The sequence below is a fragment of the Eriocheir sinensis genome, chromosome 2, assembly GCF_024679095.1.
Source record: "Eriocheir sinensis breed Jianghai 21 chromosome 2, ASM2467909v1, whole genome shotgun sequence".
Taxonomy (NCBI): domain Eukaryota; kingdom Metazoa; phylum Arthropoda; class Malacostraca; order Decapoda; family Varunidae; genus Eriocheir; species Eriocheir sinensis.
Window position 1 is genome coordinate 5971052 of NC_066510.1, and position 12980 is coordinate 5984031.

General features: G+C 41.4%; 1 protein-coding gene across 10 annotated transcripts in view; it reads left to right on the forward strand.

The window, feature by feature from the left end:
* LOC126998827 (uncharacterized) overlaps positions 1-12980 on the forward strand; it is a 141442-nt gene that overhangs the window by 53719 nt on the left and 74743 nt on the right. For 7 of the 10 annotated variants that reach the window (XM_050860963.1, XM_050861014.1, XM_050860987.1 and 4 more), the window contains 2 exons: positions 3359-3487; positions 4971-5099. The exons of 1 other annotated variant lie outside the window; for it this stretch is intronic. In XM_050860963.1, the coding sequence (XP_050716920.1) occupies positions 3359-3487; positions 4971-5099 (258 nt within the window). The remainder of the gene's footprint in view (positions 1-3358; positions 3488-4970; positions 5100-12980) is intronic. 2 more of the 10 variants (XM_050861023.1, XM_050861033.1) reach the window with 1 other exon arrangement.

The following is a 12980-nucleotide window of genomic DNA, read 5'->3' on the forward strand; positions in this document are numbered from 1 at the left end:
GAGAGTTGGAGATAGAACAAGCCCAGGAAACTACCACTCTTGATTGGTTTAGGGATATAACAGTTACCGTCTATCACAGGAGAGAATGATTGGCCTGAAAAGAAACTGGAGACAGAAGTACAGAGAGAGGGACATAATCCATAAGAGGGTGATTTAGGAAGCAAAGATTTGTGCCAGACTCTCACAAGCTTTTGAGGTGTCTAAGGCAATAGCAAAAGTTTCATCAAAATGGCCAAGAGAGGATGACCAGGAGTCAGTTAGGAAGGCAAGAAGGCCACCGGTAGAACGCCCGTTGTTGAACCTGTACCTGCAGTCAGAGAAAATGTCAGAATTCAATAGTGGATGCTGAGAACTTTTCTATTGAGGATTGATGCAAAAACTTTAGAAAGACAAGAAAGGAAAGTTATAAATTATTTGCTTTTGGCATCACAGCCCGCGACAAAACAACGTGGAAAATGTTCTAGTTTGTATATATTGTATATTATTATTATCATTGATTTGGTCATGCTCGATTATGAACTAGGGAACAAATGGTAATTCAATACCACAGTAAGAATAGAAGTGCAATGAAGAGTGGTTTGATCGTCTCTTCAGTCATTACCGACATGGCAACTCTTAACTTGGCAAGTTTAAAATTGCCAACGTCCTCCTTGTGATACCAGACAGCGAAGAGTGCATGTCTTCAGACCAGTGCTCCAACTAGTTATACTTTGAGAAACACATTTTAAAGAAAAAGCCAGGAACTAACTGTAAATGCCTGGTCCAGTCTTTTAGCCATAACAAAACCTTGGAGCTCATCGGAACTCCAACCACACATACGCCTTAACTTATGATACTTGTACCTCCACACATTTCTCCCTACATTACAGAACCTAAACCTAAGTACAGAATTAGTATTAGTCAATTCTATTTGTTTTAGCCTGAGGTAGGTTCTTAGGAGCTCAGCTGGTAACTCACCTCCTTTGATTTAAGTAAATTCCCTGCCAATTTTTCCACATTTCGGTACCCTGAATGAGCGGTCATATTCAGGGGATGCACAAGGTGGCTTTTGCGGGCCATAGCTTGGATTCAATGAGCTTTAAGATGTAAGATGTGTAATATGGTGATACCAAGCACTGGGGGGGAGGGGGGGTTAAAGATTGACACACAGGACAGTTGTCTTAATGCAATGCTCCAGTGATTCCACGACCTTACTCTGCTTTTTCCGGGAGGCAACGACATTGTAGAAAACAGACGCCCAAAGAAGATAACCAAGGAAATAAAATATATTGTTTATAAAACTGCCTCCACTTGTAGCAGTGAAGTTACTGTCACCCTTATTGAACCCAGGGTCCCTAATCATCACCCCTCCATGTCCGTGACCCAAACACCATATGACAGGGTTCGGGATTTAATCAACCGTGCCCTCAAAAGGGAACTAAAAGTAGATTTCATCCACTTCAGTTCTTGAAAAACTAACGGAGGGACAAAGTTCCCTGGAATTTTATTGTGAAGTGTCATGCCATGACAAAGTTTAGAAATTACAGTGAAAGAAAAAAGACAACCAGGGACTGGGTTCAGGCCTTAGGGGGCCCTATGAATGATTAAACTCATTGAGTTGAAAAAAAAAATGTCAAATACTTCATGACTGTTGCTGACAGTGCATCACTTGTTGACTTTTAATGCAAGTCTTCAAATATCTTGTAGTTATTTCCATGCCCACCCTTGACAGGCGAGTGTCATGCCTTGTTTTTGTTTACATCAGTATTGATGCTAAATTATTGATTAGATTGTCATTATTGAGTTTCTTGATTCATTTTATTGATTACTCCCACAACTGGCAATGCATGTTAGTGAGTGAGGTCACTCAGAGGCTTTCTTGCCTCTGACAAGTGAGGTTGTTTGTTATAGTGAAACCATTTTAGCGAGTCTGTTGTGGTGTTGGCTCCCATGGGTCCTCTCCTCTCCTCTGCTCTGCCACACAGTCCTAACACCTATTTTTTTCTCTCATATGTTACCTATAGCTAACCTATGAGAGGAAGAGATAGGTGTTGGTACAGGTAACTCTCGATTTACACGAGTATTGTGTCCTTGAAGAGGTCGCGTAAATCAAAAATAATGTAAATCAAACTACTACAACCTACTACTACTACTACAACCATGCCAAAGTACCCAAGAAGACTGTAGAAATGTTGAAGAAGGTGGAGTTGGCCGTAGCAGCCCAGGAAAAGCAAAGAGATAGAGAGAAACACCGAGTAGGCACTCTCCTACTTGGCCACGGCCACTCGCTTGCCTTTCTGCCGCCACTCCAACCATTCCACCTCCACCATCACCACCATTCACTCTGTTTGTTCCGCTGCTACTTGCTCCATTACCATCAGCTGCAAACTAGCCCTTCTACCTCTACACCAGCAACACAGATTGAGTGACAAACAGCTTAGGTTTGTTTGATCATCTCAGCCATTCAGTAACCTTGCTACTGAAGCAGACACTTATTGTGATGCCCAAAAGCATGACAAAAAAGAAGAAGTGCATCAGAGCTAACAGACTATCAACCACTTGTGTTCTGAGACTTCTCAAACCCGGAGACAATGCGGAAGGAGGCACTGGAGAGGACCAGGTGCCAGGTGCCTAAGTTTCTGGAAAGATTCATAGTAACCCTGAAAATAAAATAGAGCACATTTTCATGTACACTTATAAGGTTTACGAACATTACATTAAGACAAGCTAAAAAAATTCAAAGCCCGTTCTTTAGAAATGTTAGTTATGGTCATACAATTTGCATCTCCTTCCTCAGTTTTGATCCGATATTTACATGAGATATTTTTGGATAGCTGAATGAAAAACAAAAAAATGAGCAGTTAGTTTTTTGGCCAAAGACAATTAGGAACGCATTCATGATTCTGCTATTGTATCGAAGTATCGTCCCCAGTGACTGTCAGTGTAGCTGTGTAGGCTATGGAAGCATTGAGCTGAGGCTTCACTGTAAATTACTTTCCCGATGTATATTTTAGCCCGTGGAGCACATAGTTGCTGGGTTTGTTTGGGAACAGAGATTTTGTCTGGAAACCACTACATTTCTTGTTAAGAAAAATATGTTTGGGAACTGATTTGTTTGAGAAAAGTTGTTCAATAATTGATGTTCCACTGTAAACACCCATATGTCTACTTGTATCCTGTTGCATGGTATACAATGCAAGTAATAGTTACTGCATTGTCTGGCATCTTCAGGAGTGTTTCGACAGTCAAGGAAAATTGGAATCCATAAACTTTGCCCTAAAATATTCTTTTATAAATTTCACTGCTGACTACTGTACTAATTTTATCACAGACTTTTGACAGTTTCTAATGTTCTAATGTATTGTAATTTTAATCTCAGAGGAATTGATGAGCAGGGATTCTGTTGGTGTAAGTGGGTATGCAGTTTCTGAGGCAGCCACTGAGCTCCCCCAGTGCTCCACTGCCACGCCCGCCCGCACTCGCCATGTGCCCAAGAAAGAAACAGTTCGTAAGTATTTGTGGTTGGCTGAGAATATTGTATTGCACTGTTTTAACTATAAATTTACGAGTGAATTTGCAAGAATTGTTCTCTCCCAAGATGGTGGTTTTGGTAAAAAATTGTCGCGTCTTTTCACCACCTTATTTTGTTTTATTTTTAGTCTAGAGTAAAAGAACAAACAAACAAACTAACTCCATGCTTTCAAGAACAATGGGACTTGGCTTTTCGGAAACCGATTTGTTAGAAAACTGAAGCCATTTCCCCACAGAAATTAATGTGAAATGGATTTATCCATTCTTGAACCCAAGATGATTGGTTATTTAAGCATTTATAGCAGTACTTCATGCATAAATTCTTATCTGAAAGTGATGAAAATCATATGCAAAAATAATAAACACTATATAAGAAATATAGATGGAAATTTAACTTCACTTTGCCTGTATGGACTGTGAAAGTGGAAGGTGGTGAGGAAGGGGAAGAGGAGAGATGTTATTTCTTGGAAAAAAAGTCGCCTTCCCTGAAAGACATCAACCTTTGTTCAGGTGACTGATTAGCCACATAACATTATACATGATATGCAGTGGAGCCATGACAAGTTTTACCAAGATGGCTGTATTATCTGGTGCTGGTGCTGAGTCGGGGTGAATGGGGTTTTGTGGGTTTGGCCTGAAGTGGTGTAAAAAAATTGGCAAGTGTTTGATGGTGGCCTAGTCCTGTCTGGCTGCCCACTGCTCCTGTCCTCCCTGTGTTGTGTGCTTCACTGTTGATTGTAGGATCTCTGTGTTGCCCTTCACATCCCTTGGTAAAGTCCAGAAGATTTTTGGGTTTACTTCAATTGTCTGGGTAGTGGATGAAACAAATGTATGCATTAACAGGGTCAGTGTCACAAATTTCTTTGTTCGTGCTGGTCCACATTGGTGGCAGGGGAGGTGCTGCTGACATCCTCCACAGCCGGGATGAAGGTGACCACTCTGTCTGGGAGGGGGGTAAAGGGGAAGCAGGGACTAGTCATGGGGATTAGCTAGTACTGTCCCAGCCAGTCTCAGCATTACCTCTTAGGCTATATAAGCATTGAGCCGAGACTGAAACGTAAATGACTACTGCTGAACATCTCAGCCTGCAAAGCACATGGTTACTGGCTTACCTGTTTGTGAACTGAGAATCTGTTTGGAAACCACTGCATTTTTTGCGTTGAGATTATGTTTGGGAACTGATTTATTTGAGATGAGAGTTGCTCAACAGTAGAAGTTCCACAGCAAACACCTATTGTCTATTCGTATCCTGTTGCATGTATATAAGGTATGCAATGCAAGTATTAGTTATTGCATTGCCTGCCATCTTCAGGAGTGTTTCGACTGTCAAGGAAAACTGAAATCTGTACACTTGGCTTTAAAAGATTGGTTTAAATATTTCACTGCTGACTACTGTACTATTTTTATCACAGACTTTGAACAAAACATGATATTCTAATGTATTGTAATTTTAATCTCAGAGGAACTGATGAGTAAGGATCCTGTTGATGTAAGTGGGTATGCACCCTCTGAGGCAGGAACTGAGCTCCCTCCGTGCTCCTCTGCCACGCCCACACACACTCGCTGCATGTCCAAGAAAGAGACATTTCGTAAGTGTCTTCCTGCTGGCTTGTGGTAGGCAGAAAATATTGGATTGCACTGTTTTAACTATAAACTATACATAAACTATAAACTTACAAACGAATTGGCAAGAATTGTTCTCTCAAGATGGGGGTCTTGGTTGAACATTGTCATATCTTCTCACCATCCTATTTCCTTTAATTTTTAGCCAAGAGGTAAAGGAAAACATTACAAAGTGTCGTTCCATTTAATTTATGATGGTGTTATTGCCAGGGTTGTATATGTAGTGTTTTGTTGCCAGTCAGCGAAAAGTAGCACTGTCAACTCCCTTGCTGTGAACCCTGATGCCCACGTGTGTTCATTATAGCACAGCATGCATCCCAGAGCTGTTCCTCCTCACCCTGTTTGCATCACAATACTGATTCGAAGCTCACTGTGAAATACAATAAATAATTCCTTCAGTTTGAGAGCAATACGAAGATATCTTTCTCTACAGGCCGTAAGCTACTCCATTTGACTGTTATAAGCAACTGGTTGGTTGTGAGACAGGTCAGCTCTGCATGCACATATGTGCAACCACCGTTCCATAGTCGTGTGCGTCTGTGCCTCACACATTAGTTAACCTATCTGCTGCAGGTAGCCTGGTAACATACATTCCCGGATCTTTCTCTGCCTCTGTGGTGGATAGTGGAGTGTTTCCCATGTGGTATTGGTACGCTGGATTTTCCCTCCCAAGGTGCATGACTTTACATTTTTCTTCATTGAATTGTAGCAGCCACTTTTTGCTCCATTCCTGTTACTTGGTGATGTCTTCTTGTAGGAAATCTGCAGTCAAGGGGTTAAGGGTTAATAATACATAGCAGCAGGCAGCAAAGACCATGTAAGTTTCAGGCATAAATTTTAAACTTAATTTTTTCTGAAAGCAAGGGAATGATGTAGTAGTCTTTAGAAGGGATTAGGGAAGATGGGGGACATAAAAAAAGGAAGAATAAGATGTATGATACCATGCAATACCATGTCCGATTTTCCTTGTTTTTGATCGGCTGGCCCGGCCGATCGAAAACAACGAAAATTGGACAAAAATGAAAACCTGAGGAAGAAAATTCCTCAGCTGCGTATGCCCTTTGAGAAACCAATGACTGAACATGAAGACATATCTTTTTATATATCATTACAAATAAATGAAAGGATAAATGCCATAATATCACTTTGCGATGATTTAATGTTACGCATTGAAAACTTTACCTGGCCATATCTCAAAATGTAAGTTATGTACCTTTGCATTTCAATTTCTCCACCATTTTACAACTGATTTTGATGAAACCAACACCAAAACCATGTCTAGACTTGTAAGAATCAAACTATAGCGAGTTTTTTCTCATATATGAAGTGACTGAATTATGGTGTATTTATGTCTGAATTTTTAGGGAGAAATTATGACCATGAAAGTTTGAAAATTTATATTCCGCAAACTAATGATTATTGATACAATATCTCACTATTCTTTTATTGGCCTGAACATGGTTCTTGTGCTATAGTAATTGTTTTCATGTAGAACAATTATTGTCGTAGAAATAGCCTTTTCAAAAAAACTTAAAATTTTCCAAAAATTGTCATTGGTAAAAAATGGAAAGGTGATAGATTGTTTTTTGGGGGCTAAATCTTATGCGTAGGGTGCCCCTTATGTCTGGTATATAAATCATGACAATAACCCATTCAATAAAGAAAAAAGGGTAAAAAACGGCCGGCCTCCAGACAGGGGACTACGGCTACTAAGAGCACGTCCCTTGTATCGGTTTGCAGCCCAGGCTTCAGTGTTTAGTGTTCTTATTGCACCAACATCTCTTATATATTGATTCATTCAATTTCAAGTATTTATCATGTTGAAACCCTCCAGATTTATTTGAATGGATTATCCAGACACACCGTATAAGAAAATATATGATTAAGAGTATAATAATTTGGAGGAAAATCAATCATATCCTTTAAAAATTACTGTCTACACTCATTTAAAACTTTATTTCATGTAAAAATTGGCCACCATAAGGCTGTTATATGAGGCCTTCTACATAAAAAACGGGAAGCACTCCAAAATACAAAACCCCAGAAAATGCATTCAAAGTTTATAAAAGTGAAAATGGCTTGAACTTACTTTTTCAAGCTGGATTACCAGTTTTTTTATTATTTTATGGATTTTGATTTTAACTTTAAATGATGGTCAAGACTTTTACCTCCACTCTAAAACATGATTGATGTAATGATGTAAAGTGGAGCACATCTTGACCCACTCTCCCTTCGCTGGAATCTCCATCTTGGGAGATTTTAATGTTCACCATCAGCTTTTGCTCTCATCCTCTTTCACTGACCAGCCTGGTGAACAAGCCTACAACTTTGCTCTCCTCAATGACGCAGAGTAGTTGGTTCAACACCCTACACTTATTCCCGACCGTCTTGGAGACAGGCCCAACATACTAGATCTCTTCCTTACCTCTAATCCTCCTGCTTACTCTGTCAAACTGTTCTCTCCATTGGGCTCCTCCGATCACAACCTTATTTCTGTATCCTGTCCTATCGCTCCTGTACACCCTCTGGACCCACCGAAGAGGCGATGCTTCTGGCATTTTGCTTCAGCTCGGTGGGACAATCTGAGGATATACTTTTCCGATTTCCCGTGGAATGATTACTGCTTCCAGGATAGAGACCCCTCTGTGTGTACCCCGTGCATCACAGAGGTGATTGTCTCAGGAATGGAGGCATACATTCCACGTACTTTCTCTACTCCTCATGCTAAAAAGCCTTGGTTTAATCACGCTTGTTCTCGTGCTATCAAAGATAGAGAGGCAGCTCACTAAAGGCACCAGAGCCTTCGAACTCCCGCTAACCATGACGTTTACATTTCTGCCTGGAATTGAGCCAAATCTATTCTCCGACTTACCAAAAACTCCTTCACTGATAGAAAATGCCTAAACCTGCTTTTTCTAATTCTTCCCGTGACTTCTGGCATCTTGCTAAACACATCTCCTCCTACTTCACTTCTTTATCTTTCCCTCCTCTCCTTAGTCCTAATGGCAACACCGCCATCTCATCTTCTCTCAAACTTTCTCTTAAAACTCCACTCTGGACGATTCTGGGCATATTCCTCGTACTCATCCCCCCTCTGACTTCTTTATGCCTGTTATTAAGATTCTTAAGAGTGATGTTTTCTTTGCCCTCTATGGCCTCAATCCTCTGAAGGCTTATGGACCTGATGGAGTGCCTCCTATTGTCCATAAAAACTGTGCTTCTGTGCTGACACCCTGCTTGGTCAAACTCTTTCGCCTCTGCCTGTCAACATCTACCTTTCCTTCCTGCTGGAAGTATGCCTTCATATAGCCTATGCCTAAGAAGGGTGACTGTTCTAACCCCTCAAACTACCGTCCTATAGCTTTGCTTTCTTGTCTTTCTAAAGCTTTTGAATCTATCCTTAACCGGAAGATTCAAAAGCACCTTTCCACTACTGACCTTCTATCTGATCACCAGTATGGGTTCCGCAAGGGGCGTTCTACTGGTGATCTCCTTGCCTTCCTAACTGATTCTTGGTCATCCTCTCTTAGCCATTTCGGTGAAACCTTGGCTATTGCGCTGGACATATCAAAAGCCTTTGATAGGGTCTGGCACAAATCTTTGCTTTCCAAACTACCCTCCTACAGTTTCTATCCTTCTCTCTGTACCTTAATCTCCAGTTTCCTCTCTGACCGTTCTATTTCTGCTGTGATAGACGGTCACTGTTCTTCCCCTAAACCTATTAATAGTGGTGTTCTGCACGGTTCTGTCCTATCTCCCACTCTCTTTCTGTTGTTCATTGATGATCTTCTTTCCAAAACAAACTGTCCTATCCATTCTTACGCCGATAACTCTACTCTGCATTATTCAACTTCTTGTAATAGAAGACCCACCCAACAGGAACTAAATGATTCCAGGCTGGAGGCAACAGAACGCTTAGCCTCAGACCTTACTATTATTTCTGACTGGGGCAAGAAGAACTTGGTGTCCTTCAATGCCTCAAAAACACAGTTTCTCCACCTATCCACTCGACACAATCTTCCAAACAACTATCCCCTATTCTTTGACAACACTCAGCTACCACCTTCTTCAACACTAAACATCCTCGGTCTATCCTTATCTCAAAATCTCAACTGGAAACTTCATATCTCTTCTTTTACTAAATCAGCTTCCTTGAGGCTGGGCGTTCTGTACCGTCTTCGCCAGTTCTTCTCCCCCGCACAGTTGCTATCCATTTACAGGGGCCTTGTCCGCCCCCGTATGGAGTATGCATCTCACGTGTGGGGGGGCTCCACTCATACAGCTCTCTTGGACAGAGTGGAGTCTAAGGCTCTTCGCCTCATCAGCTCTCCTCCTCTTACTAATAGTTATCTACCTCTTAAATTTTGCCGCCATGTTGCCTCTCTTTCTATCTTCTGTCGATATTTTCATGCTGACTGCTCTTCCGAACTTGCTAACTGCATGCCTCCCTCCCTCCCGCAGCCTCGCCACACACAACTTTCTACTCAAGCTCATCCCTTTACTGTTCAAATCCCTTATTCAAGAGTTAACCAGCATCTTCACTCTTTCATCCCTCACGCTGGTAAACTCTGGAACAATCTTCCTTCTTCTGTATTTCCTTCTGCCTATGACTTGAACTCTTTCAAGAGGAGGGTATCAGGACACCTCTCCTCCCGAAATTGACCTATCTTTCTGCCACTCCTCTCTCTTTTTAGGAGCAGTGAGTATCGGGCTTTTTTTTAACATTTGTTACCTTTTTTTATGCCATTGAACTGACTCCTCTGCTGTAAAAAAAAAAAAAAATTATCATACATATGTCAGCGTTGAAAAAGTTACCTCACAAAGATTGACGAACCGAAGGAAGTCCATTCATTCACTGCAGCCGTGGACAATCCTGGACATGTGAGAGTCATAATACAGTGATCCCTTGCCATATCGCGGTTCACTTATCGCGGTCTCACTGTATCGCAGATTTTTAAATTGTAAATATCTAGTTTTGTATCGCGGATTTTTCGCTATATTGCGGGATTTTGCCGTATAGAGGTATTTTAACACAGTGCCCTCTCAAGTTTCGTGCTATCCGAGTTTTGCGATCCTCGAGTTTAGCGCTTAGTCCTAGATTCTTACCATCACGACTTTCGTGCATTACCGCCACGAGTTTCGTGTTGCTTTGACATGTACGGGTCACGTCTACCTACCGTTGGCGTCATGGGTGCTGCCTTAAAAGGCGGTGTCCAACCATTGGGGCTATGGGCAACCACGGTTGCCCGTATGCCCAACCGGGAGCGAGTTATTGGTTGTCCGTACGAATGGAAAACGGTTGTGAGTACGAGTGTGGGTACCTGGGTACTGAACGGCATGTAAACAAACAGCCAACGGCAGTGGCTGAGGAGTGAGCAGTGGAAGGTGGCCCACCAAGAGACTCGTCAAATGAACTGGCAGAGCTGCTTTGCTTACTATTTGATTAACAAGATAAGAGAACATCCCATGCTGGGGAACCACAGTCCAAAAAATATCAAAAGGGCATAGAAAACCAAAATCAGGGAAAGAAAAGAACAGAAAAACATCTAAGTTCAGGGTGAAGTATATAAGTGCGCACTGTGAAGTAAAAAAGGGCCGCTTTCACAGTCACTGTTTGTTTTGATTGTTACCAATGGCGGTGATCGACACTATAGTTTTCCACGCAAAATTGGGCTATGGGGTAGTGGTGGCTGCAGAGAAAGCGACAGGTGTTGAGAGTGTGTGGTAAGGTGCGGGGCGAGGCTAACCCCGCAGCCGCCACGAGGTGCCGTTGTAAAGGCAATACCTCCGACACCATCACATCACATCACCACCCATCGGTCAGTTTCACGTGGAAATACTAGAGCGGCGATCTTCGCGACTGATAACGATCAATACAAACAAAATGACTGTGAAAGCGGCCCTAAGTGCATGTTGTGAAGTATAAAGTGTGGAGAAGGAGGAACTAAGAAGCGATACAAAGCATTACAGGTCAAAAGTAGAAGAAGAAGAAGGTCCACTATACACTGGCCGGTGTTGCGAGAAATATCCCCGCTGAAATTAGTCATTCTGCTGCCCACCACGCATGCACGACACAGCATTAAAAGTGTTAATTTTCCTGGATTTGTTCTTTTTTGTCCACTAGTGGTCTTTGTGAGCGGTGAGGGAAATATGGAAGCAGTAAACAAGTTAGTGATTTAATGATATATAACAGAAAGAGTTAGCAGATTATACCATAACACACAGAAAACTACCAGAAGCTATAGGTTTTTCCAACTGTACCATGGGTGACCGCGAGCAACCGCCCTTACTTTAGCAGACAACACCACGGGGATCATAAGCGTGTATTCAGAACTGCCCACCAATTGTAAGGCAGCCGCCTTCAACTGCGGCTTCAGAACGACCTGTTCTCACTTTCCATTATCTGCCTATTACCAAGGTACGTATTTTGAGATAACAAGAGAGTAAAGTTGAAAAAATTATGATAACAAGGGAGTCAAGTCGAAAAATAAATAAATTTTTTTTCCACAGGCCGGAACCAATAAGCGCTTTTTCATGTATTTCAATACCTCGAGTTTCGTGATCCTCGAGTTTAGCGCTATACCTTCGGAATTAAGCAAGCGCGAAACTCGAGAGGGTACTGTATATATATTATTTTAATTATTTTGCAGTAAAAGAAGCATTTTCTGGCCTAGAAAATTAAAAACAATAAAAAAAAAATAGTTAGGACATATTAAAAGAATATTGAATTGAAATAAAACACGTAGCATACAGCAGATGAGTAAACAAAGACTTGCACGTATGGATAACACAGCTACAGCTGCTTCCGCTTGAGCTAGTTTGCCCACGTGTGATTGTACACGGTACACTATTGGCGGATGGATGGGAGGTGACCAACCAGAGCACTGTGTTCTGTATCCTGGGCGCTGATTGGTTCAGTGACCGTAGCATTTGTTTGTTTATGAGTGGTTAGCTCGGAGACAAAGGGAGAGGGGAAATATTAAAGAAAGTAAATGAAGAGAGAGACCTGGGAGTAATAATGAAAGATTTATGCAACCAGGAAGTCATATAAATCGGATCTTTGGTGATACATATAACATGGTGAGAAATATAGGCATAGCATTCCACTACATGGACAAAGAAATGATGAAAAAATTAATAACTACTATGATCAGACCTAAACTAGAATACGTGGAAACAGTGTTGTCTCCACATATGAAGAAACACATAGTAAAACTAGAAAGAATACTGACGATGGCAACAAAAATAGTTCCAGAACTGGAGGGACTGACATATGAAGAGAGACTAAAGGAAATGGACTTACCAACACTGGAACAAAGAAGAGAAAGAGGAGGCCTAAAACAAATATATAGGCTATTGAGTAAAATGGAAGAAGTGGATAACGAGAAATTGCTACTAAGAGAGGAACCTTCCAGCAGGAATACTAGAGGACATAGTAAAAAGTTGAGGAAGGGAAGATGCTCAAGAGACATAAAGAAATATAGCTTCCCTCAAAGAAATATAGAGGTTTGGAACAGACTAAGTGAAGAAATAGTATCGGTGAAGAGTGTGCAGAGCTTCAAGGAAAAGTTGGATAATTATAGATACGGAGACGGGACCACACGAGCGTAAGCCCAGACCCTGTAAAACTACAACTAGGTAAATACAACTAGGTAAATACACCTGGACAAAATATGGGAGTGGAATGGTACATGGCAGATGGAATTCAACCTTGGGAAATGTAAAAAAATAGAGTTTGGTAGGAGTGGAAGGTGTGAATATGATTATAAGATGGGAAGTGAGATAATATGCAGAAGAATGAAAGAAAAAGATTTAGGAGTGACTGTCTCAGAGAACATGTCACCGGA